This window comes from Leucoraja erinacea, chromosome 38, assembly GCF_028641065.1.
Source record: "Leucoraja erinacea ecotype New England chromosome 38, Leri_hhj_1, whole genome shotgun sequence".
Taxonomy (NCBI): Eukaryota; Metazoa; Chordata; class Chondrichthyes; order Rajiformes; family Rajidae; genus Leucoraja; species Leucoraja erinaceus.
Window position 1 is genome coordinate 577,137 of NC_073414.1, and position 25,474 is coordinate 602,610.

General features: G+C 47.6%; 3 protein-coding genes across 5 annotated transcripts in view; 1 reads left to right on the forward strand and 2 right to left on the reverse strand.

Moving 5' to 3' along the window:
* Nucleotides 1-235: 235 nt before the first annotated feature.
* LOC129714073 (glia maturation factor gamma-like) lies at nt 236-9,342 on the reverse strand. Its single transcript, XM_055663533.1, has 7 exons — nt 9,005-9,342; nt 5,861-5,957; nt 5,300-5,349; nt 4,180-4,240; nt 2,429-2,503; nt 1,393-1,466; nt 236-454 (listed from the first exon to the last, which is right to left on the reverse strand). Exons 1-7 carry the CDS (start codon nt 9,005-9,007, stop codon nt 383-385), a joined length of 432 nt encoding a protein of 143 aa, XP_055519508.1. The 5' UTR covers nt 9,008-9,342; the 3' UTR covers nt 236-382.
* Nucleotides 9,343-15,274: 5,932 nt separating this feature from the next.
* Nucleotides 15,275-16,309, reverse strand: LOC129714039 (proline-rich protein 2-like). The gene has a single exon (XM_055663497.1). It carries the CDS (start codon nt 16,307-16,309, stop codon nt 15,275-15,277), a length of 1,035 nt encoding a protein of 344 aa, XP_055519472.1.
* The window catches only part of LOC129714071 (protein Smaug homolog 1-like), a 56,165-nt gene continuing 46,365 nt past the window's right edge, over nt 15,675-25,474 (forward strand). Inside the window, exons 1-2 of one of the 3 annotated variants that reach the window (XM_055663531.1) lie at nt 15,675-15,808; nt 24,739-25,291. In XM_055663531.1, the coding sequence (XP_055519506.1) occupies nt 25,096-25,291 (196 nt within the window). In that variant the 5' untranslated portion in view covers nt 15,675-15,808; nt 24,739-25,095. Of the gene's footprint in view, nt 15,809-24,423; nt 24,555-24,738; nt 25,292-25,474 lie in introns of those variants that run through there. The other 2 variants (XM_055663530.1, XM_055663532.1) reach the window with 2 other exon arrangements.

Below are 25,474 nucleotides of genomic sequence, written 5' to 3' on the forward strand. Positions count from 1 at the left end.
AGCCATGATCATATTGAATGGCGAATGGTGCAGGCTCGAAGGGCCGAATGGCCTACTCCTGCACCTATTGTCTATGTTTCTATGTCGGTGAATGGGGTTAGGAGGGAGAGATAGATCAGCCTTGATAGAATGGCGGAGAGTTTCAATCTGGGCCGAATGTCCTAATTCTGTTCTTAGAACTTGTGAATTTAGGAACTTATTCTCCCAGTGGAGAGAGAACAACGCGACACATCACTAAAGCAATGCGGGTGACATTTATTTATGCGGTATAAAACTCCAGCCTTGTGGAACAACGGCATTAGTCTGCCCTGGTTGGATGAAGCTCAGCGTGGGGATGTATTGTCGTGGCCGCGCTGTGGTCCCGGCCCGGCCCGGCCCGGCCTCAGCGGAAGAAGGCGAGTTTCTCACTCAGCCAGGACTCGGTCAGCTCCTCCGTGCTCCGAATCTCAAACACCTGCTTCCGGGTAACGGGAGACAGACAGAGTCAGTGAGCGCTGCCCCCCCCCCCCCCCCCCCCACCTCACACCCCCTCACGTCACGGTAAACACTGTGCATAGTGCGGCATGATGGCACAGTGGTGTGGTGGTACACTGGCACACTGGCACACTGGCACAGAGACACAGTGGCACACTGGCACACTGGCACAGAGACACAGTGGTACACTGGCACACCGGCACACTGGTACACATGGCACAATGGCACACTGGCACAGAGACACAGTGGCACACTGGCACACTGGCACACTGGCACAGAGACACAGTGGTACAGTGGTACACTGGCACACTGGCACAGAGACACAGTGACACTGGCACACTGGCACAGAGACACAGTGGCACTTCTGTCACAGTCACAGTGGCGGGCAGTGTGCAGTCAGGGGCACGTGTGGAAACAAGCAGCGGCAGATGCTGCTTTACAAACAAGTGCTGGAGTAACTCAGCGGGTCAGGCAGCATCTGTGGAGAACGTGGATAGGTGATGTTTTGGGCCAGAACCCTTCTTCAGAGAATCAGGACCTTCAGCCCAACTGGTCCATGTCAACCAAGATGCCCCATGCAAGCTGGTCTCAGTTGTCCACACTTGCCCGGTGGGGGGGGGGTTAGATTTGGGGGGTTGGTGTTGGAATGGTTGGGGGGGGATAGAATTGTTGATGGGGAGAGACTCGATGGGTAGGTTGGGCTTGTTGTGATATCGGGTGAGGCTGGGAGTATCAGGAGGGATAAGATTAGTTGGGTGGTTTTGGCCTGGGGTTGTTCTAGAGTGTGACAGGTAGAAGGGTCCCAATCTGAAACGTCACCCATCCCATCTCTCCAGAGATGCTGCCTGTCCCGCTGAGTCACTCCAGCATTTTGTGTCGATCTTCGAGGTAAAAGAAGAGATGAGAACAAAGACCGACCTTGGTGAGTTCGGCCGCTTGGACCAGGTGGTTCTTGCTGCCTGCGTACATCACCTGCTGCTGGGGGTGGCAACCTGTAAACCAGGGTCAGGGCACGTTAGTGAGTGTTGTGGATGCTGCACAGACACAAAGCCCACAGACACCGCCCGTGTAAATGTTGGGGTCACATCAACACCCCGATCTCTCTGTCCATCCACCCGCCCACCTCCCGAAATAATCTCCAGTTTAGTTTAGAGATACAGTGTGGAAACAGGCCCTTCGGCCCATCAGGTCCACGCTGTCCAGCGATCCCCGCACTTTAACACTATTCCGACACACACTGGCACAATTTACAATTATACCAAAACTAGTTAACCTACCTGGACATTTATATTAGTGTGGGAGGGAACCAGAGCACCTGGAGAAAACCCACGCAGTTCACAGTTGGGACGTACAAACTCCACACAGACAGTACCAGTCAGGATGGAACCCGGGTCTCTGATGCTGTGAGGCAGCAACTCTACTGCTGCATTACCATGAGACATATCTCCCTCACCCAGTCACAAACCCCTTCTCCCCACTCCCTAACCCTCCTCCCCACCCCCCAACCCTCCTCACCTCACTCCCCCTTCTCCCCACACACCCCCTCCTGTTCAAAAGTTGTGATTGTATCTGCTTCTCTAACCTCCTGCTGCAGCTCGTTCCACATACGGACCACCCTGAGATCCCTCTTAAAACTCTCCGCTCTCACCATAAACCTACATCCTCTAGTTTTAGAATCCTCTAGCCTGGGAGAAAGATAAGATAAATGTCGGAGAGGAGATGACGGTCTCAGCGTTCATCAGTTCTAAGGACAAGAATTAGGCCATTCGGCCCATCAAGCCTAATCCGCCATTCTATCTCTCCCTCCTAACCCCATTCTCCTGCCTTCTCCCCATAATCCCTGACACACATAATAATAAAAAATCTGCCAATCTCTGCATTAAAAATACCCGTTGACTTGGCCAGGGCTGTCTGTGGATGTAGTTAGTGTTGGGGAGGGGGCAGTGAGACTTACCCTGGGGGCTGCTGAAGATGAGACACATGGGGTAAGATACCCTGTTGTCATGGTGTACGTATTTACAGCTGTAAACTATAAATCTGAGCAGCAATTAAGGGGCAGAAACATATAAAACTTTCTGAAACAGGAAGGAATAATAAACAATAATTGGGTGAAAAATGATTGGGAGTAATCAATAAATGTAATTAACAATGATATAACAGCCAATCAATAAGGGAGAGCGTTTAGCGAGAGGGAAGAGTTCATGAACAAGACCAATAATCATTCATCGATCTCGTCATAAAATATAATTTGCCTTTTTACAACAATTTTCACATTTTCAAAAGGCTTCAACACTAAATAATTGAGCTGGAATTACCGCGATTGTTTTACAGACAGAGGATTCATTTTCACTGAAACTCGAGATAAAAAAAGTCAATTAGTTTAGTTTGTTGGTGAGCTGCTCTTTGGGAAGATGCAGCACCTGATTGGGGGGGGGGGGGGGGGGGGGGGGGGGGGGTGGGGGTGAGGGTGGGGGTGAGGGGGGGTGAGGGTGAGGGGTGAGGGTGGGGGTGAGGGGTGAGGGGGGGGGGGGTGAGGGGGGGTGAGAGTGGGGGTGAGGGTGGGGGGGGGGTGGGGGTGGGGGTGGGGGTGTGGGTTAGGGGGGTGGGGGTGGGGGTGAGGGTGGGGGTGGGGGTGTGGGTGAGGGTGGGGGTGGTGGTGAGGGTGGGGGGGGGGGGGTGAGAGTGGGGGTGAGAGTGGGGGTGGGAGTGAGGGTGGGGGTGAGGGGGAGGGGGTGAGGGTGAGGGGTGGGGGTGGGGGTAGGGGTAGGGGTGAGGGTAGGGGTAGGGGGTGGGGTGGGGGTGGGGGTGAGGGTGGGGGTGAGAGTGGGGGTGGGGGTGAGGGTGGGGGTGGGGGTGGGGTGGGGTGGGGGGGAGGGTGAGGGTGGGGGGGGGGTGGGTGGGGGGTGGGGTGGGGTGGGGGTGAGGGTGTGAGGTGAAGGTGAGAGTGAAGGTGAGGGTGAGGGTGAAGGAGAGGGTGGGGGTGAGAGTGAGGGTGGGGGTGGGGTGGGGGTGGGGGTGAGGGTGAGGGAGAGAGTGGGGGTGAGAGTGAGGGAGAGAGTAGGGGTGGGGGTGAGGGGTGAGGGGTGAGGGGTGGTGAGAGTGAGTGAGAGTGGGGGAGAGAGTGGGGGTGGGGGGAGGGGTGGGGGTGAGGGTGGGGGTGAGAGTGAGAGTGGGGGTGAGAGTGGGGGTGAGGGACGAAATGAAGCTCCCTACTCACCTGCCCGGCACTGTCACAGCAGGTAGGACATTGGTCGGAGCACCTGCCAGCCAACGTTCCCAGCTCCCAGTCCTCACAAAGTTCCCTTCTACTTCCCATTCCTGCAACAATATCCCTTACGGTCTGAAGAAGGATCTTGACCCGAAACGTCACCCATTTCTTCTCTCCAGAGATTCTGCTTGTCCCGCTGAGTTACTCCAGCATTTTGTACCAACCTCCCTTAGGACAGAATGTGTAGAGAGGAACTGCAGATGCAGGTTTAAATGGAAGATAGACACAAAAAGCTGGAGTAACTCAGCGGGACAGGCAGCATCTCTGGAGAGAAGGAATGGGTGATGAGACCCTTCTTCAGATTGAGAATCAGGGGAATGGGACAACAGATGTGTCGCAAGGAACTGCAGATTCTGGTTGAAACCAATGATAGACACAAATATCAGGTGTATATCATAGACTTGATGGGCCAAATGGCCTAATTATGCTCCTATCACATAAAGGATATCGAGGCTGCCTCTCTGGGAGTTCGTTTCTGAGTGAGTCAAGAGAAATGTCCTGAAAGGAAAGCACATTGGTTAAAAACGATCGACACTGTGAAGACAGAGAATAGAGATGCGTGTGTTGGAAGGAACTGCAGATGCTGGTTTAAGACACAACATGCTGGAGTAACTCAGTGGGACAGGCAGCATCTCTGGAGAGAAGGAATGGGTGACCTCTCATGTCGAGATGCCTGCTACCTTGTGCTGGACCCGTAAACAGTAAACACAGTAATAACAATATTTAATAGATACTTGGACAGGTACATGGATAGGAAAGTTGTAAAGGGATATGGGCCCAACACAGGCAAGTGGGGCTGGCTATGATGGAGCATTTTGGTTGGCATGGGTGAGTTGGGATAGGACTTGGTTTTATCTTTAATGGAATTTATCTTGCACTAAATGTTGTACCTTGTATCTTCCATCTGTTAATTGTGGACAGCTTGATAATAATCATGTGTAGGAAGGAACTGCAGATGTTGGTTTAAACCGAAGACAGGCACAAAATGCTGGAGTAACTCAGCGGGACAGGCAGCATCTATGGAGAACATGGATAGATGATGCTGGGGACACTGTGAGGCAGGTGAGTCTGTGAGGCAGGTGAGTCTGTGAGGCTGTGAGGCAGGTGAGTCTGTGAGGCAGGTGAGTCTGTGAGACTGGTGAGTCTGTGAGGCAGGTGAGTCTGTGAGGCAGGTGAGTCTGTGAGGCAGGTGAGTCTGTGAGGCAGGTGAGTCTGTGAGGCAGGTGAGTCTGTGAGACAGGTGAGTCTGTGAGGCAGGTGAGTCTGTGAGTCTGTGAGGCAGGTGAGGCAGGTGAGTCTGTGAGGCAGGTGAGTCTGTGAGGCAGGTGAGTCTGTGAGGCAGGTGAGTCTGTGAGTCTGTGAGGCAGGTGAGGCAGGTGAGTCTGTGAGGCAGGTGAGTCTGTGAGACAGGTGAGTCTGTGAGGCAGGTGAGTCTGTGAGTCTGTGAGGCAGGTGAGGCAGGTGAGTCTGTGAGGCAGGTGAGTCTGTGAGGCAGGTGAGGCAGGTGAGACAGGTGAGGCAGGTGAACCGTTGATGAACGTTATGAGACTCACTGACCTCGTGCTCCTCGTCCAGGACCATCATCTGACTTTCTTTATCAACTTTAACTGGAAGAGACAGGACATGTCAAGTGAGGCGACGGTTCCACGTCACCGCTCGATGCATCCACGCCGCCCATCGATCACCCCTCCACACTAGTTCCATGTTATCCCACTTTCCCACCCACTCCCTGCACACTGGGGACAATTTACAGCCGGCCTACAAACCCGCACGTATTTGGGGATGCGAGAGGAATCCGGAGAAAACCCACGCGGTCACAGAAGGAGCTTACAGACTCCACACAGACAGCGCCTGGAGTCAGGATTGAACCTGAGTCCCTGGCGCTGTGAGGCAGCGGCACTACCCGCCGTGCCGCCCTGAGAGGGGCAACACCTGCCCGATTACCTGGCCTTGGGGGCACCAAGAGGACCAGACACCCCCTGGGGGTGGGGGGGGGGGGGGTGAGTGGTTCCCTGTTCCCCCCCCTCCTGCCCCCCCCCCACAGATAAAACCCTGTTACCCCGCTTTGCCCCCCGTCCCCCCAACTCCCTCATCCACCACCCTGCCCTCCCCACTCACTAACGATGGCTGCGTTGGTTTTCTCTTTGCGGAAACGGAACTTCCTCAGCCGGGCGAGGAGATCGGCGTCCAGCTCACAGACCACAAGAGTGTCCGACTGTCGGGGAGAGAAGGGGGAAAGGGGGGAACTCAGCATCAATCACCATGTCACCTCCTGTACATCGACAACATCGAGCCTACCCTCGGCGACTGAACACCAAACGCTGGGGTTGACTGTCCAGAGTCTCACACAATCTGCTGGATCTCCCGGCTGCTGAACAGTTACCTCTCCCCCCCATTCCCACCCTGACCTCCCTGTCCTGGGCCTCCTCCACCACCAGTGACAGAGGACACACACACACACACACACGCACACACACACACACACACACACACACACACACACACACACAAACTGGAGGAACATCACCTCGTATTCACGGACAGTTTACAACCCAGCGGTATGAACATTGACTTCTACAATAAGAGTTTCAACATAACGGCATTTTAGATTTCCTTCTGAGACAGTGATGCAGTGATTGACTCAGACGTAACAGTTGTGGATTCGCCTACAGAAACATCCTCCCCACATAAGGTCACAAGGGATAGGAGAAGAATTTGGCCATTCGGCCCATCAAGTCTACTCCACCATTCAACCATGGCTGATCTATCTCTCCCTCCTAACCCCATTCTCCTGCCTTCTCCCCATATCCTCTGACACCCGTACTAATCAAGAATCTATCTATCTCTGCCTTAAATATATCCACTGACTTGTCCTCCACAGCCTTCTGTGGCAATGCATTCCACAGATTCACCACCCTCTGACTAAAGAAATTTCACATCACCTTCTTAAAAGAACGTCCTTTAATTCTGAGGCTGTGGCCTCTAGTCCTAGACTCTCCCACTAGTGGAAACATCCTCTCCACATCCACTCAATCCAAGCCTCTCACCTGCCCTCTCCAGCTCTCTCAGGAGCTTCAATAAGTCCAGCCTCTCCAATCTTTCCCCATAAAACAACCAGCCCATAACAGGTACTAGTTTAGTTTAACCAATGTAGTTTAGTTTAGTGTAATCAACCTTCTGTGCTCTGTGATGAAGAGATGTCCCATGAGTAGAATAACTCAAGGGTCCGGCAACATCTCCAGAGAACATGGATAACGAACGTTTTAGGTTAGGACTCTTCTTCAGACTGAGTGAGATGGGGGAGGGGGTTGGGGGAGAAAGCTGGAACGGTAGAGGATCCTAAAAACTAAGGGGAATAAGCTGATGATAAGATGGGAAAGATTTAAGAGGGATCTCAGGGGCAGCAGTTCTGTATCTGGAGGAATGTGTCGGACCAGATACAAATCCAATTTAAAAGTCAAAGACATTTGGGCAGAGGCACGGATAGGAAGGGTTTCAGGGGATATGGGGCTAGCCCAGCATGTCAATGGTCAGCATGGAGAAGGTGGGCCGAAGGGCCTGTTTCCATGCTGTATAGCTCTATGACTTTGATAGATGTTTGCACACTTAGGGAATGGAATGAAATGGAAGTGTGCAGAGAAGGTTCACCCATTATCCCACTGATTGGCAGAACAAGCGCTGGGGTCCAGTAGACTTGCTCCTGCTCCTCTAACGTGTGAGAAAGAAAATATTATTGATAGAAGCAACGGGGGGAGCTTGAGAATGTATTGATGGGGCGAGGAGAGGGGGAGTGGAGGAAGCTGATGTGAAGAGATATCTTGCTGTGCAGAACCGTCAAGGCAGGGGTTGGGGAGACACAGGAGATGCAGTTGTTGGAGCCTGGAACCAAACACAAAGTGCTGCACCACCGGTTTGTGTTTTGCACAGGACATTAAAGAACTTGACTTGAATATTCAACACAGCAGGCAGCACCGTGCAGAGAGAGCAGCAGGTGATCTTGCCGACTCCGATTTACACCTTCTATTGTACTTCAAAATATCAATAATGTTAGCTGAAGATAAGATGTCTCCCTCTCTCCCTTTCCTCTCTCCCTCTTCTCCTCCCCCCTCTCTCTCTCTCTCTCTCTCTCTCTCTCTCTCTCTCTCTCTCTCTCTCTATCTCTATATATATATATATATATATATATATGTATTTCTCTCTTTCACTCTCCCTCTCCAACAGTCAATTTATGTCTCCTCTCCATCTCTCATCCTCTCTCTCCATTCACCCTCTCACACACTCCATCTCTCCCTCTATATATGTTCCTCCCTCATGTCTTTCTCCCAATCTCTCTCTCTCTCTCTCTCTCTCACACACACACATACCGTCTCTCACACACACACACACTCGCACACACACTCGCACGCACTCACTCTCACACTCACACACACACACACACACGCACGCACACACACACACACACACACACACACGCTCGCTCGCTCCATCCCCACTATCTCTCAGGTACAAGGACAGGAAACAGGGCCATCAGCCTATTGCAGGTAAATGGCAGCTTGGATAGATCTTGGTCAGCATGGATGAGTTGGGCCGAAGGGCTGTCTGACTCCATAGTTATCTCGCTTCTCCTTCTACCCGGGGCAATACAGATCCTCAGCCGCTTACAGCGACCAAGTGTGGACACCACCGCCCCAGTCCGGACACAGACGACAAGACAAGTGGTGTCAGGAGGGTGGGGAATAATCTATGTCCCACTTGTGGCTATAATTCCCAGCGATCGCTCGGGAACGGGCAGAGAAACGCGGCGATGGAGTGGGTTGGAGGTTGTGATCAGGGACATACATGTGATGTTGCTACTGAGGGCAAGTCTGCCATTAACGGAACGGTGAAGGACCCGGAAATACCAGATGAGGACAGATTGCAACCATGTTTAGTTTAGTCCAGCATCCAGCAGTTCATCAGCATTCCCCTCGGTACCAGTTAAAGGGTCAGACTAGAACACAGGTCGACCGCTAGTCTTTGTGCCACTTCCAACCAGCTATCAGCGGGCAGAAATGTTGGGTGGAATGGCAAATCCACGGCCTCGGTTCCCCAATTGTGCCAGAAAGTCACAGCTGTACACAACACCAACACAGCACAACACAACAGCAGCAGCCTAAAGTGATTCCTGCCCGAGAGAGTTGTGTCTACAGTGGAACCAGGAGACGCGCTTTAAATCGAAACATGCAAGAAAATGTCAGAGGTTATGAAAGGCGAAGTGCTTACCATGATAACCCGTCTGTACAGTGAGGTCCCGTGGCAGGATGCTCGCACTGCTAGTTCCTCAATGTCGCTCACACCATATAAGACCTGCCACAAACTTACAAAACGGCAGATTTCTGGCCAAAAGCTGAACTTTACTGACAAGTTTCCAAATCGATCGGCTATTCAGTGACGCTCAGAGCTGGCTCCTTGTACCCCGGACAAGGCCCTTGTACCCTGGGCTCACTCCTGTTTGTTGCGCGTTCCCCGGGGGCGAGTGAGACACACAAGGACTAGCAAAACCACAAGGTCACAGGGGAAACAGAACGGAACTCCTGCTCATCAACTGCCACGCGGAAGTCACTGCGCTAAGTTTTACAATGTACACGCGAGAGGCCGTCTACACCAAAGGTTATGGTCTTCACCATCTTCACGCAAGCTTCCACCCTCCCCATCCCCAAATAAACTAAGTGACCTCTCACCATGACTGGCGCCCAGTAGCTCTGACACCCGGCCATAATCAAGGGCTTTGAAAGACTGGTAATGTCTCACCTCAAACACCCCACCCCACCTCTGCTCCTGTACGATGGTTTCACTACAATCCTGGCACCAGTCTGCTGATTTAACGCTTCATTGCATTTATTGTTCATAAGTGATAGGAGCAGAATGAGGCCATTCAGCCCATCAGGTCTACTCCGCCATTCAATCATGACTGACATCTTTCCTTCTCATCCCCACAAAGAAGACAGATTCAGATTCAGATTCAATTCTGCCTTGTCAATGTCATTGACAGGCAGAGACAACGAAATGCATGAAGAATCTCCCTGGAAGAGCGAATTCACAACCGATTTAAATAAATAATCCTCCTCAGTCCTTTCTAAAGGTAGGGGGGTGGTTCTGATGGCAGTGCCCACTGATCCTAGTCTGTCCAGTAAACCAAAACCAATCTAGAATCCCATCCATCTCCCTTAAAATAATTAATTGACTTGGCTTCCACGGCCATCTGTGTCAATGAATTCCACAAATTCACCACCCTCTCACTAAAGAAACTCCTCCTCCTCCTCATCTCCTTTCTAAAGGTAGTCCATTTATTCTGATGCTGTGCCCACTGATCCTAGTCTCTCCAACTAGTAAAAACATCCTCCCCACATCCACTCGATCCTGGTCTTGTTGGATCCATCATGGTCTACTCTGTGAACTTCGTGTGAGCAAGGAATGTCATTGCTCCCTGCTGGGTGTGCAAATACAAACTAATCTGAATTTGAGAGAACCAGATAGAAGACTCAAGGAACTGCACATGCTGGAATCTGGAGAAAAACACAAAGTGTTGGAGGAACTCAGTAGGTCAGGCAGCATCTGTGGTGGGCACATTTCAGGTTGGGATCTTTCTTCAGACTGAAGCAGAGAAGATTCTGGAAAGCAAAAGGGAGATGATTGTTGTCACCATTGAAGGTCTTCCTCCGTTGAACCGGAGAATCTTGATAGGATTAGTCGTCTTCAGCCGAGGGGAGAGAAGCAGAGGGGAGACGGGGAATTAGAAAGAGAACACCTGTGTTACCTGGCTACGGGTGCTGTCTGTACGGAGTTTGTATGTTCCCCCTGTGACCATGTGGGTTTTCTCTGGGTGCTCCGGTTTCCTGCCACATCCCAAAGAAGATCAGGTTTGTAGGTTTGTGTAAAAAATTGTAAATTGTCCCCAGTGTGTAGGATAGTGCTAGTGGACTGGGTGGGCTGAAGAACCTGTTTCTGCGTTGTCTCTCTAAAGTCCACTGAGAAAGATCTTCTGTAGAATCTCCATCCAACCAGAGACGGCATCAAAGCCGTCGTCACTTGAACAGAGTTTGTGGTTTGTTGACGTGTGAAATATTCCAGTACTGCAGGGCCAAGCTATCCTATACTCTGGCAGGGAGAATGAACATGGAATAGTATAGCACAGGAGCAGGCCCTTCAGCCCACAATGTTGGTGCTGAACACGATGGCAAGATCATCTCTTATCCGCCTGCACATAATGCAAGCACAAAGGAGATGTGTGGGGCAGGTTGTTTTACACAGATGGTGGTGTGGGCCTGGAACGTGCTGCCAGGGGTGGTGGTGGAGGTAGATATGTTAGTGGTGTTCAAGAGGCTTTTGGATAGATATGGATATGCAGGGAATGGAGGGATATAGATCACGTGCAGGCAGATAATATGGCATCATGTTCAGCACAGACATCGTGGGCCGAAGGGCCTGTTCTTGTGCTGTACTGTTCCATGTTCTATGTGTTCCCTGTATCTGGGTATGTGTTATAATCCGACTGGGCTGAAGAGCCATATGGTGTGCATTCTTCTCAAAAACTGCACCGGTTTCACAAAAAGTCGAGGGCATTCAGTTTGCACCAAGACCTTAGAGGCTGAATATGTAAATGGCTGCGCACCGTCCTATAAATAAACCTTCGCTGGTGTGACCCAACACATTCATGAAGGCATTACAGATGTGATGACCTTGGGAAGGATGCAGTCTGGCTTGCTGGAATGGATCCAATAATGAGGGAGATGTGTCACCAGGAAAAGCTGCATCAGCCGGCATTAGTCTTCTGAGAGTGGAGAAAGTGGAGAGAGTGCTCAAAGTAACAAGGATGTAGACAGAGGGAGACATAGAGTCGTATAGCACAGGAACAGGCCCTTCAGCCCAACATGTCCATGCGGATCTTCCAACCCATCTACACCACACCAGATTCAGAGACAGTTTGTTCCCAGCTGTTACCGGGCACAGATATTGTGGGCAGAAGGGTTTGTTCCTGTCCTGCATTCTGTGTTCTATGTTCAGTGTTCATCAGCTAGAGGATGGTCCTGACCTCCCATCTACCTCATCGGAAGCTTTAATCTTTAATCAGACTTCAATGATATATCTTGCACTAAACGTTATACCTATTATCCTTCATCTCTGCACGGTAAATGGCTGGTATAGTCTTTGACTGGATACATGCAAACACAAGCTTTTCACTGTACCTCAGTTCACATGACAATAACATACTAAACTAAACTATGTTCTATGTTCAGTGTTTTATGGCAGCTCTATCACTGCACTCTGCAGTAATATTATTACCTAAGCCACATGGGTAGTTGAGTATTAATATTCTTTAAACAGTGAGTTTTCGAGGTGGATTAGTTTAACTCGGCATCATGTTCAGCACGGACATTGTGGGCCAAAGGGCCTGTTCCTGTGCTGTATTGATCTGTGTGTTAATGATGGGAACATGTTACTTCAGCACTTTGTGTCCTTCTGAGTAAACCAATATCTGTAGCTCCTGGTTTCTAATACCAGACCAATCCCATTTTGTTCTCCCTATTTTCTGGTAGAAAGTTGCTGGTGCCACAAGGAAATATCCATCAGCGCAGAGCTGCCTACCCAGAGACTAAGGTGTGCTTGGCAGGCACTGCTTTTACATGGTTTTCAATCTGTTATCTTACCCTGACACCTCGGGGAGTTGCTTCCCAATAGAAATTCTCCAACCTGCGGTCTGTTTGACATCTATGAGGGTCGTGGAGGCTAATTAGACAGTCTTGTCTACTTGATTCACACAGTGCTGTAAGCGGTCTCTAACACACACATGAGACATTGCAGCACCAAACAAAACTGGTTTCGCAGCAAATAGCACCCCACAGCAGACTATACAACCCCCAATCTAACTGTGAATTACATGAACTTCACCAATTTCTACAGATGCACAGTAGAAACCATCCTATCAGGATGCATTGTTGCTTGTGATGACAACTGCTCTGCCCAAGACCAAGTGCAGAGAGTTATTGATGTAGAAGGGAAGCGATTTGAACTTTTTTTTGCCTTCCATCACAGTGAGGAATGTGGAGGAGGCACTGTGATGGATGTTTATGTTAAAATGTATTTTGTGTTCCGTTGCTTTTTATTTGTATGACTGACTTGACAAATTAAATTCCTCCTATGTTGCAAAATATACTTGGCTAATAAAGTAATATTGTGATTGTCTGATTGTGATTGTGTGATGTAGCCCATTACATCTCTCAACCCAACATCTCTCCATCAACTTCATCATTTCACGCTGCCTCAGGACAGAAGCCAATATAATCTAGTCTAGGACCACTCACACCCTGGTCATTCTCTCATCTCCCCTCTCCCATCAATCAATCAATCGATCAATCAATCAAAGACTTTATTGTCATTCAAAAATACACCAACAAACGCAAGTCTAAACAAAGTTTTGTTGCATCTGGCTCACCGTGCAACTTAAAATAACAAAAGGATAAAATAGATAAAAAGATAAAATAGATAATAGTGGCGGCACATTATATGGAATTCAAGAGTCTGATGGCTCGGGGGAAGAAGCTGTTGCAAAACTTGGCCATTCTGCTCCTTATACTGCGATACCTTTTGCCCAAGGGCAGCAGAGTGAACAGTCCATGATGGAGATGTGTGGGGTCTTTTACAATGCTGTTGGCCTTGGACAAGCAACGTTTGCACGCAATGTCCCGGATTGAAGGAAGAGAAATCCCGATGATTTTTTCAGCCGTCCTCACCACTCTCTGCACGGACTTCCAGTCGGAGGCTTTGCAGTCCCCAAACCAGACAGAGAACAAATCAAGCAGTATCTTCAAGTATCTTTTCCCCCTCCATCAACACCAGTGCTGCATCAAGGCAGCAGCATTTATCATCAAGGATGCCCAACATCCGGCCCATGGCCTCTTCTCATTGCTACTGTGGGGTCAAGTCCCACACTATCAGGTTCAGGAACAGTTACTTTCCTACAACAAGCTGTGTGTTTTTTGTGTTTTGATTTCTTTTACAGTCTTCTTCTTTTAGATTTTTATATGCCATTTATGTCCAATTCGTGTGTATGTGTTTGTCTGAGTCTATTTGTCCATGATGTTGCTGCAGGCAATGTTTATCATTGTACCCGTACCTCACTGGTGGAGAGAGACAACAGTTTTGGATTTCTGAGAGTGCTAATCTCCAAACATCTGTCCTGGGCCGAACACATTGGTGCAATCACAAAGAAATCCCATCATCACCTCTACTTCCTTGGAAGAGATCTGGTATGTCGCTGATTTAAACTTCGACAGATGTTTGGTGGAGAACATATTGACTGGTTAAATTACGGCCTGGTTTGGCAACTCAAAAGCCCAGGAATGAAGGAGTCTATAGTTAGTGGTAAACATAGCCAGAACCAATTACAAGTACTGACCTCCCCACCATTGAAGGGATCTATAGGAGGTTCGACCTCCAAAAGGCAACCAATATCAACAAAGACTCACACCGCCCTGGCCCCGCTCTCATCTCGCTGCTACCATCGAGAAGAAGGTACAGAAGCCTGAAACCTGTGATCTCCAGCTTCAAGAGCTTCCTTTCCAACAACCATCAGGCTCTTGAACACTGCACGACACTAACCTCTGCAACTGTGATCTTTTATGGCGTGTATTGTTGGTTGCACCTCGGACTTGCACTTCTAGTGTTACCTGGTGTTATCACTGCTAGTTTATTGTATGACATTTATTGTGGACTACTAGATATCGGCGAGACTAAACGCAGACTCGGCGATCGTTTCGCTCTGTCCACCAGGAATCTATAAATAGTTCACCGACTAGTTTTACCATCGTCCTAATTCAAAGTTGCTGATTGTAGGCCTTGTTGTCACCTTCCCCTCAGCCAACAATGAATCATTCTACATTTCCTTGATCATCGTCTGTTTTGATCTGTCATGGGGTCATAACTGATAGGAGTAGAATATTAGGCCATTCGGCCCATCAAGTTTACTCCGCCATTCAATCAAGGCTGATCTATCTCCCCCTCCTAACCCCATTCTCCTGCCTTCTCCCCGTAACCCTTGACACCCGTACAAAATAAGACTATCTATCTCGGCCTTAAAAATATCCACTGACTTGGCCTCTACAACTTTCTATTGCAATGAATTCCACAGATTAACCTCCCTTGGACTAAATAAATTACACATCATCTTTTTCCTAAAGGAACGTCCGTTAATTCTGAGGCTATGACCTCTAGAATTATGATCTATGAGAGATAAGACCATCACAGTGAGGAGGAGATTCACTGTGATGGATGTTCCTGTAAATTGTGTTGTGTCTTGGTTCTTCTTGTTTGTATGACTGCAGAAACCAAATTTCGTTTGAACCTCTGGGTTCAAATGACAACAAATAAATTGTATTGTATTGTAGGCCTAGGCTCTCCCACTACCTGACCCAAAACCTCACCTATCCATGTCCTCCACAGGTGCTGCCTGACCCACTGAGTCACCTGCTGCTGTGCCCCATGTACAATTGGAGCTCAGTGCCACGGAAAAACTACAACCCCCAGCAACCGTTGCGAAAACCCAAGCCTACATCCGGCTCGTACTATGTCATATCCGGTCTCTCCCAGCGCGTCCACAACCGAACGTGCTGCCGGGCGCCGCTGATTGACGGCGCGGCTGTCCAATGGGAGTGGAGAGTGGGAGGGGCGGGTAGGCGGGACGGATGGCCGTGACCAATGGGCGGGCGAGCTGCGGCCCAGCAGGTTAGTGTGACCGGGGGATTTCGGCGGCGGGGTTTGTGGTGTCGCCTCCCCTCGACCCCAGGCGCCGACTCTTCCTTCAGGCGGCGACACAAGGCCCCGACCCCAGGCGCCGACTCTTCCTTCAGGCGGCGACACAAGGCCTCGACCCCCAGACTCTTCCTTCAGGCGCCGAGCCGAGCCGAGCCGAGCCTCCCCACCCCACAGGCCGCTGTCGCCGCGCTGGCCGGCCGGCCGGGCCCCGCACCCCAGGCGCCGACCCTCAGGCCCAGGCCGCCCACACCACACCAGACCAGACCCGACCCTCAGGTGAGCGCCCTCCAGAACATTCCACGGGCGGCTGTCCGCGACCCGCCGCCGGCAGCGGACCGTCGAGTGGCGCCCGGGGACCGGCTGACGTCTGTCTGTGTTGCTGAGGGGGGGAGGTAGGCCCCGGCCGGCACCCGCGGGGTAGCGGGGTAGCGTGTGTGGAGGGGCCGGGGGAGGAGGGGGCTGCTGCGGCCGCGGACGCTGGCTCGTGGGGGTGGGGACTGGGTCCCATGGGTGGGGGGTCCCCAGGGTGCGGGCTGGGTCCTGGGGTGGGGATGGAGACTGGGTCCCATGGGTGGGGGTCCCCAGGGTGGGGGGTGGAGACTGGGTCCCAGGGTGGGGGTCCCCAGGGTGCGGGCTGGGTCCCATATGGAGACTGGTCCCTTGGGTGGGGGTCCCCAGGGTGGGGGCTGGGTCCCCAGGGTGCGGGCAGGTCCTGGGGTGGGGGTGGAGACTGGTCCCTGGGGGGAGATGAAGTGTGGGCACCTGGACCCATATCATGGAGGTGGGGGTGTCCCCAGGAGGGTGAGGGTATTGGAGGTGGGGGGGTGAATGGGAGGGGGGGGGGGCGGTGGTGGGCAGGGATGAGAGGGGAGGGGGCACCGATTTGTGCCTGCCTTTGGGTGAAGGGGCGAGGTATTGCCGTTAAACCACAGGACTGAGGGACAGGCAGAGTTCAGCGATTTATCCCGCACACTCTTTGCCAGGAGTCTGGCCCAGCTCCTGTATCAAGCCAGCTCTGGTATGCACCAGTCTCTCCTTCACTTATTTTGTCTGCCAGCCCCTCTCTCACTGAAATTCTGGAAGATTGCAGTTGTTTCATTTTGTTTCTTCAACATTTGACGTAATTGACTCGACACTTGTGTGTGTGACAACCTGTTACATGGATGGTACATTGGTTAAATTTATCAAAAAATACTCCCATCTAGATATTTAGTATCAATGCTCAAGCCAGCTTCCTATTATTTTCTGTTAACTCTGACCTTTTCTAAGTTACACTATTCATCTTGGTGTATATTTTGTCTTTTTCTGATTTTGTTGTACTTTCTGCTGCACTGTCAGCCTTTAATTCAATGTGGTGTGTCATGAATAACTTCAGGGATTCTGTAAGATTGAATCCTAGAAGTTGTAGCTTTTGAGCAAAGTTTTTTGTAAATGGGTGAGCACTTTAAATTGTAGGTGTTTAGTTTATTATTATCACGTGTACAGTGAAAAGCATTTTGTGGTGCGCTATCCTGTTAGTGAAAAGACAAGACATGATTACAATCAAGCCATCCGCAGTGTACAGATACAGGATAAAGGGTATAATGTTTAGTTGAAGATAAAGTCTGCTTAAAAATGGTTTGAAGGTCCTCAATTAGGTAGATGGGAGTCAAGACCACTCTCCAGTTGGTGCGAGAACAGTTCAGTTGCCTGATAACAGTTGGGAAGAAACTGTCTCTGAATCTGGAGGTAGGCGTTTTCAAACTTCTGTACCTCGTCTGATGGTAGAGGGGAAAACGAGTGACTGGATGAGATCAGTCCTTGATTAAGCTGGTGGCCTTGCCAAGTTTTAAATTGAAGAGTAATACAGTGTGAAAGTTGGATGCGGTGTTTTAAATAACGTTCAACGTATACAAAACCACGTGAATACTTTGAGGTTGACTGCAGCATGTGGGTTACTTGTTGTATTTCCCGCTGTTGCCTACGTGTGTGGATTCAACAATTTGTGAGAACTCTCCATGTGAAGGCTGCGTGATAATTACGTTCAACATTTTAGTGTTTTGCAGGGAAAACCATGAAATTATAATTTGTTCAGGATTTAGTGAATTTGAAATCAAATTTATGTCCAAACCAGAGCTGTTGCTGGGTGATGCCATGCCTTGCAATTTTGTAAATCACAAATAATTGGAGGTAGATTGTAAATCTTCCAGTATATTGCCTGAGCAGTGCTTGCCAATCTCCAAAGCTGCTGCTCATTTTCCATTTCTCGTGCCAACTGTCCCATGGCACTCCCGAGATAGTTCTATATTTCTATAGCTAAGTCGTGGATTGGTTTGAGCCTGAATTCCTGGTTACCAAGAGTTGTTTGTAATTGTCCTAAACTTTGGTTTGATGTGGAATCCTTAGGCAAAGTTATTCTCTGGTTGAGTTTGATCTGGAATTGTAAAAGAAAACTATTATTTAATAAGAGAGGATTAATTTAAATATCATTGCGCAAAGGATACATAGCTAATTTAGCTTCGACCTAACCCAAGTAGCCAAAATATCTGGTGGTGATGCCCCAAAATAGAAGGTGGGGAGAATGTCACAAATTTATTCATGGTGAAATTTATCATTGGATGATGGGCGGAGGCTAGGATGAAATTGTCTCTTAACATTGCTCTTTATAAAACTTTAGTTTGGCATTGATATGGAGCCTTGGTGGTTTGCCTGGCATTTTTCTTCTCCACCCCTCATCTGAGGAGTCAAAGTGAGTTGTTGCATATTGAATTTTGTATGGCTCTGTAGCAGAATAGATCAATTTGGTCTGAAGAAGGGTCTCGTACCGCAACGTCATTCATTCCTTCTCTCTATAGATGCTGCCTGTCCTGCTGAGTTACTCCAGCACTTTGTGTCTATCTTAGATCAATGTGGTAGTAGCTTTGAGTATCTAGTATGTTTCTTGCCGCATGTTCAGTTAATCAGGATTACAGGTGAATAAAAAGTTATTTGAAGGGTGATATTTTGGTCACATTTCAATATTGAACAAAATAATTTAAAAGTTAAAATTTTGAATCTGCAGTGCGTGTTAGTAGTCAGATTCATTGATACGTTGGTAAAGAATGAGTGAAATGGTGGCAGGAAGACTAATGACTCTAGCACCCTGTCCAGAAGATCACTAGTTGGATTTCTCAACCTGTAACATTGGCGTTGACAGCACCACAGTTTAGTCAGTGCAAGGTACGTCAAATTTCTGCTGCATTCTGCTGCTGCTGGGCCATTGCTGCACAGTGAATACAGAAACATGACCAATGTTCAAGACTTAGTTATTCAACATACAACTTAGATAGCATAGGCTTGGGAATTGTATTACAAACAAACACTTCTCTCCCCTCTCTCAAAATCCACATCCCAACACACTTCTTCCATTGAATAATTTGTGAAGTGCAGTCACTGTTGTGATATTGTAGTTAATTACAGTGTTATGTTATCACATCGTTTTGCTGATGAGAGGCAAATGTTGACTAATGCCATAAGAACTCTATTAACCAAGTAAGGAGTTAGAGCGATCCTTGGTTTTGCATTTCAAATTGACAAGAGTCCCGTCAATACGTTGTTCCCTCTGTATCGCATTTAAGTCTTCAGAGTGGAATGGAATCTTTCTTGGGAGAGCTAGTCACTGATCGTCAACAATAGGAACAGAATATAAAGCTGCTTAAAGTTGAGCAACAGTATTGGTCTGACCCATGTTGCGATTAAAAGTCCAAATTGTGCAGGCTTGAAGTATACAAATGGATGTACAGGAATAGTAGATAAATCTGCCTTTTCCAATCAGGCACTTCACTTTGCTGCCTTTGTCCCCATTTTGGCTTGTGCTTCTTTCCTATTGCAGCACCTGTATTGAGCCCAGCAGCCTTGCCTGAACTCCCTTCAGTGGTTAGTCATCCTGCCGTGCAAAAAAATACCTGCGTCTGTCCTAAATCTGCACTTTGCAAATTTGAATCTTTGTTTCTACAGTGAAAATGTCCATTTTTGAGAGCAAAATAAACTTTGCTTCATCGCGGGGAGCTCAGTCAGTTTCCCTCTAGTAAACAAAGTTCACTCATAAACACGATGCTGGTGAACTTGAGACTAGATCGTTTTCTCCTGGGTCACAGTATTTTTTTAAATCGTTACAAGGATGCTGAAATACATGTAGATTAGCAACATGGTGGGTAGATATGATAATTTAGATGGGAACATCTAAGTTAGATGTGTGTGTGCCATGAGTACCTTTCTGAAGATGTGCAGCTCCATGAACACCAACACATAGAACAACACTTTATGTGCAAGTGATGAATAAAACTGATATTGATATTGATACCCAGATATGTCAACAGTGGTTAATGTTCAGCCAATTAGCAACAAAAATACGTGATGGCCTGGGGAAAGGAATCAAGCTTGGTTCTGCTTGTTTTCTTGGACTGGAGCCTTCTAGTGTTTTAATTATTCTTTATTTAATGGAGGATTATTGATGCTGTCTGGGTAGCTAAGGTCCATGCAAGCTTATGATGGCTTGATTTGTATTTGGCACAGTTAGATTTCAATGCATAGATCCAGTTAGAGGTTGGAAGGTTTTTGTGTAGCTATACTGAGCATTTGTAATATTTTACTGCCTTCTCTTGCCTTGCTCCTGCCCCCAATAAATCTGTAGCAGGGAAGATTTATAGAACATGGAACAGAACAGCACAAGAACGGGCACCAGCCCACAATATTTGTGCCGAGCATGCTGCCCGGTTAAACCGATCTCTTTTGCATGTACATGATCCATATCCCTCATCTTCTGTGTACCTATCTAAAAGCCTCTTAAACGCCTCTATTGTATCTGCCCACCACTATCCCAGCAATGTGTTCCAGGCCCCATTATTCTATGCGAAAAAAACTTTCCCCATGAATCTCCATTAAACTTCCCCCCCCTCTCACCTCATAGCTGTGCCCTCTAGTGTTGGATATTTCCACCCTAGGAAAATCGTTCTGACTGTCTCCCCTACCTATACCTCTCATAATAATTTTAAGTATCTCTATTGTCTCCCCTCAACTTCTGACATTTCAGAGAAAACAATTCAAGTCTATCCAACCTCCCCCTGTGGTGGAAACCCTTTCATCCGGGCAATATTCTGGCAAGCCACTTCTGCACCCTCAAGTCTCCACATCTTTCCTGTAATGGGACAACCAGAACTAAGTGCAATTCCTCATATGCATCCAGATGAAAGCCCTATTGAACTGCATCCTGATTTCCTGACTCTTGTATTCAATGCACTTAGCTATTTGTACTGCCACCTTTAATGAGCTATGAACTTGGAGTCCAAGATCTCTCTGCACTTCAGTGCTGTGGAGGGTCTTGCCATTAACTATATACTCCCTCCCTTCATACGCTCTCCTGAATTGCAACACCCCAGACTTGCTCGAGTTAAACTCCATCTGCCATTTCTGCAGCTGATCTATATCCAGCTGTATCTTCTGACAGCGAACTTCCACACTGTCTGCAACTCCTGTTTTGGTGGCTTTAGCAAACATACTCACCAACCCATCTACATTTACGTCTTGGTCATTTATATCATTTACATACATACAGCAGAGATCCCAGCACAAAGCACCAGCCAGAATATCCTTTCACCGCAACCATTTGTCTTCTATGAATATGCCAGTTCTGAATCCATACAACCAAGTCATCGTGAATTTCGTATATCTTATCTTCTCGATCAGCCTACCATGAGAGAACTTATCAGAAGCCTTTCTAAAATCCATGTATACAACATCCGCCACCCTACCTTCATCAATCTATAGAAGTGAACATCTTTTCTCTGGATCAATAGCTTCAATTGGTTGTTAGACTTCTTTCTTGTTTCTCAGTACCACAGCCTTTACAACGATGTCTGAAGAAGGGTCTCGACCCGAAACATCACCCATTCCTTCTCCAGAGATGCTGCCTGTCCCGCTGAAGTACTCCAGCATTTTGTGTCTACCTTCGATTTGAACCAGCATTTGCAGTTCTTTCCTACCTATTACAACGATGTGTTGAGCAGGTGATACTTGCTGCTTAGATACCCTGACAGCAGCCCTAACTGCAGGATTTGGGGAGGGCATTTAGAATGAGGGAGGGACGTTGCTGTAATGTCCACACCCTCCATAATTTTGTTTAGCCTGGTCAATTGCTTGTGGACAATAATAGGGTAATAATAGGGTGTAGGGTAATCTGGCTCCCTTTCAAAAATTGGGACTGTCTGCATTGACTGCCACGCTGGATCAGGGAGGAGAAAATAGGCTAGTGACTATTTCAGATACTTGTAACACGCAATGCACCACCAAATAGCCACACATGAGTATCTGCTTATAAAATTCACATGGCTACCTGCTTGATAATTAGCTGTTTGATTACCTGTTTAAAATGACAAACTAATTTTCCATTCTTGGAACTTTTAGATACTTGATTGGAAATGTGTAATATGTTTTATTTTAGGGAGACCCATAACTTGTACTGCATTCCTACTGGTGCAGTAAGTCAAAGCATTGTGCACTCATTGATGTGTTTTTCCAAACTTGTTCAAATTTTCCATATTTCCTTACCAGGCATTTGGCCCGCTGAGCATTCCTGTTAGTCCAGTTTCCTCGCTTATTTCCCAATAACCTATATTCTTGACCATCAACTCCAATTCTCCTGCCACCTACCTACACTAGGGATAATTCAGAATTGCCATTTAATCTACTAACCAGCAAGTCTGTGGGATGTTGGAGGGAAGGGGAGCTGCTTGGGCAAAGCCACATAATAACAGAGAATAGAGGCTGTGTGGAGTTTACAGAGTGGCAACATGACTGACCGCTGTGCTACCCAAACGATTGAAATTGACCAAAGATAAATGCAGGCAATTCACTTTGCTGGATGAGATGCGAACGTAGGTCGTAGTTTTATTTATTGCTCATTTCTAATTGCCCTTAAACTGAGTGGCATGCCATGCCCTTAGAAACGAGTCAGCCATGTTGTAGTTGGGTCTGGAATCTATCATTGGACCTGCAAATTTCTTTCTGTGAGATTTTACTGAATTGGATTGTTGTAAAAAGCTATCTAGGAGTGTTACAGGTGCCTATTATTCCAGAATTTGAACTCCCCAGCTGCAATGGTGAAATTCAGTATTTCAGTGGTAATTGGTGGTACTCATGGGTATACAGTGCCTGTGTTACAGGACTTATACCTACTTAATTTACTGCAGCTCTCCTGCCCTGCTGAATCAAAGGCAGATGCATATTCTTACTTGGTTAAATGGTCAATTGTTTACAATTATCTGGTGAGTGCTGATTTTGTTTTGTGTCTACCATGGTCAGACTATTCAGTACGTCCATGCAAACAATTGCCTCACCTGCAGCGTTTTAAAACATTTCTCAAAAAATGTATGGGTCTGAAGAAAGAACGTGGATATTTGTTCTCTATCTTCTGGACATCCAGACTGTTGACGTTTCCTTTTAAATCGTCTACACGGACCAGTCAATTGCCTCAGACTAAGATTTAGCATCAATCTTTCTCAATCTGTAATTTGGTGCAATAACCCATTGTGTTCTTGACACATGGTCTGTAATACAGGTTACGTAACAACTGTGTAGATGATGTAAAGTAGTTTACTTATTAGGTAGTGTCTGTAGAAATGTCCAAGTTATGTCTTTGCAATTAAACTAAAGAATGTTTGCTGAGAGGTAGTGACTTTGAGTCCCTGCCTTCATTGAGTTTTCTTTTTACAGAAGTGTTGTAGGTTGTTGGTCTATAGAAATTGTTGATGTGGTATTGATTAGTGAATCTGGAGGGCAGGCTCACAGCATAGGAATAACTGAATGGGTAATTTATTCTGAAGAAGGGTCTTGACCCGAAACGTCACCCATTCCTTCTATCCAGAGATACTGCCTGTTCCACTGAGTTACACCAGCATTTTGTGTCTATGAACAGTTTATTACTGCAGTGTGTATGGCTTTCCTGTTCTTACAAAGATTCCACTCTGAATGAGACAATTTGAAGATCTGTCAAAATGGGACAGTTGCATGTGTTTAAGTTTTTTAAAGGTGGTTTAGTATTTTCTTCCACCCACACTGTAGTGCTTCTGTTTGGAATGATGTAGCTGTCCAAACAAACTGGGCAGTAGGAAATTTGCTGGTTGGTTTTGGGCAGTTCCTCGGTCAGGCGATTGAATTCAGGAGCTTTCATTGGAAACTACTCTATGGTTTGCTTGCTCTCCAGCGCCCTACATCCTCCCTCATACTACTGTCCTATTAGCTCCAGATATGTACCTTGGCACAGAAATAAATGGTCGGCTAGCTGCTTGGAGTACAGGAGCACATCATAGCCAAGTCTGATCACTGCCCCACAATCCCCTAACCCGTACCCCTGACCCACTTCCGTGAACCATGAAGCCAATTATAATACAGTACCTCAATTGTGACGGGGGTCAAACATTGAATCTCTTGGTCTATATAGTTTTGCCTGTTGTCTGAATAATTATGGGTTGTTGTACTATATTTTAAAGTTTAAATGAAATTCCTAATAACAATATAACTGAAATAAAAGCAGGGATTTTTTTTTCTGTATGGTCAGCTCCATGATCAAATGTTTTGTTTCCTTTTGTGGCAACCCTATTGAAATGATTTCCACTTTGTGCAGCGTTCTCTCTGTATCCAGTATGTGCCAGCTCTGAGCGCGCTCTGAATGTTAATGAAGTCCAGATGTGGGTGGCTTTAGGAATGATGTCATACATTGATGGAACTTCACTTCTTGGCTTAATAACAGCTCCAGATGGGGCTGGCTGGTGGATTGGGGAGGGGGGGGGGGGGGGGGGGTGAGTGCTGTGTGGGTTGGATTCTTTCAGGGGAAGCATTCCGATTATCAGACTGATGAGGTCTTTAAACTGGGTAATGCTGGAAGTGGGTGGGGTGAGAGAGAAAAGCTGAAAGCCGCACAGAATGTCAGTGAACTGATTCAGATTATTTTCACTCTAGTTCCCTACTTTACATCCAGTAGTCTGAGAAAAGTGCAAGCATTTTCCAGGTGGCTGAAAATTATTTAATGTTGTTCAGAATGGTGTTTGTAGATGCCTGGGATCAGATTGGAACGGAGACTGGCCGATGGGGAGGGGAGGAAAAGAAATATGGAAAGTTGCAGAAGAAGTACTCTTTAAATTGTATGTTTGGTATTTATTCATTTGTTGCCTTTTTTTGTCTTTTGATTTTAGTGACAACATGAAGCCCTAACTGCAAGAAACAAGGAAAAAAAACCTTAACGAATGCCAAGTTTACCACAGTCTGCTGTCAGAAGTTGCCTGAAGTTGTTTCTCTGTTCAGTTTCCAGTGTTGAGAGTAGTTCTCCCAGAGTATTGTATCTGGGGGGAGGGGGTGGGTGGGTGGGGGTGTGAGGCAAAGAAGTAGGAGAATATTTTGCAATCCCCCTCATTCAAAAAAAAGAATGTTTTGACAGAAAAGACACCAACTGTTTCAAAGACTACAGTCTTGCTGCCCGAACTGAAAACATGTGACATTCTCCTCTTGTGTTGGTGCCCGAAGAGAAGAGACCATCGTGCAGGCTTGCGATCATGATGTTCCGGGATCAAGTTGGTGTGTTAGCTGGGTGGTTTAAGGGGTGGAATGAATGTGAACAGACTGTCGCCTTGCTGACTCTGCTGAAGAGGGTCAGTCGGACCCAGGCTCGATTTCTTCAGATTTGTTTGGAGCACTCGCTGGCCGATTGCACCGAGATCCACATACTGGAGGGAGAGGCCAATGATGCTGGTGAGTCCTTCATGTGAAATGTGTGGAATTAAAATGTAATAGGTAAACTTTAATGAGGGCTGTTTGCAGGTCTTGTGTATTTTGCTGTGGTTATTACTGGGTGATTATTGTCAGTGGGCCTATTATAATAATGTTACTATTATATACTCAGACTAGTTAAAAATAGCTAGCTTTCCTAGTACT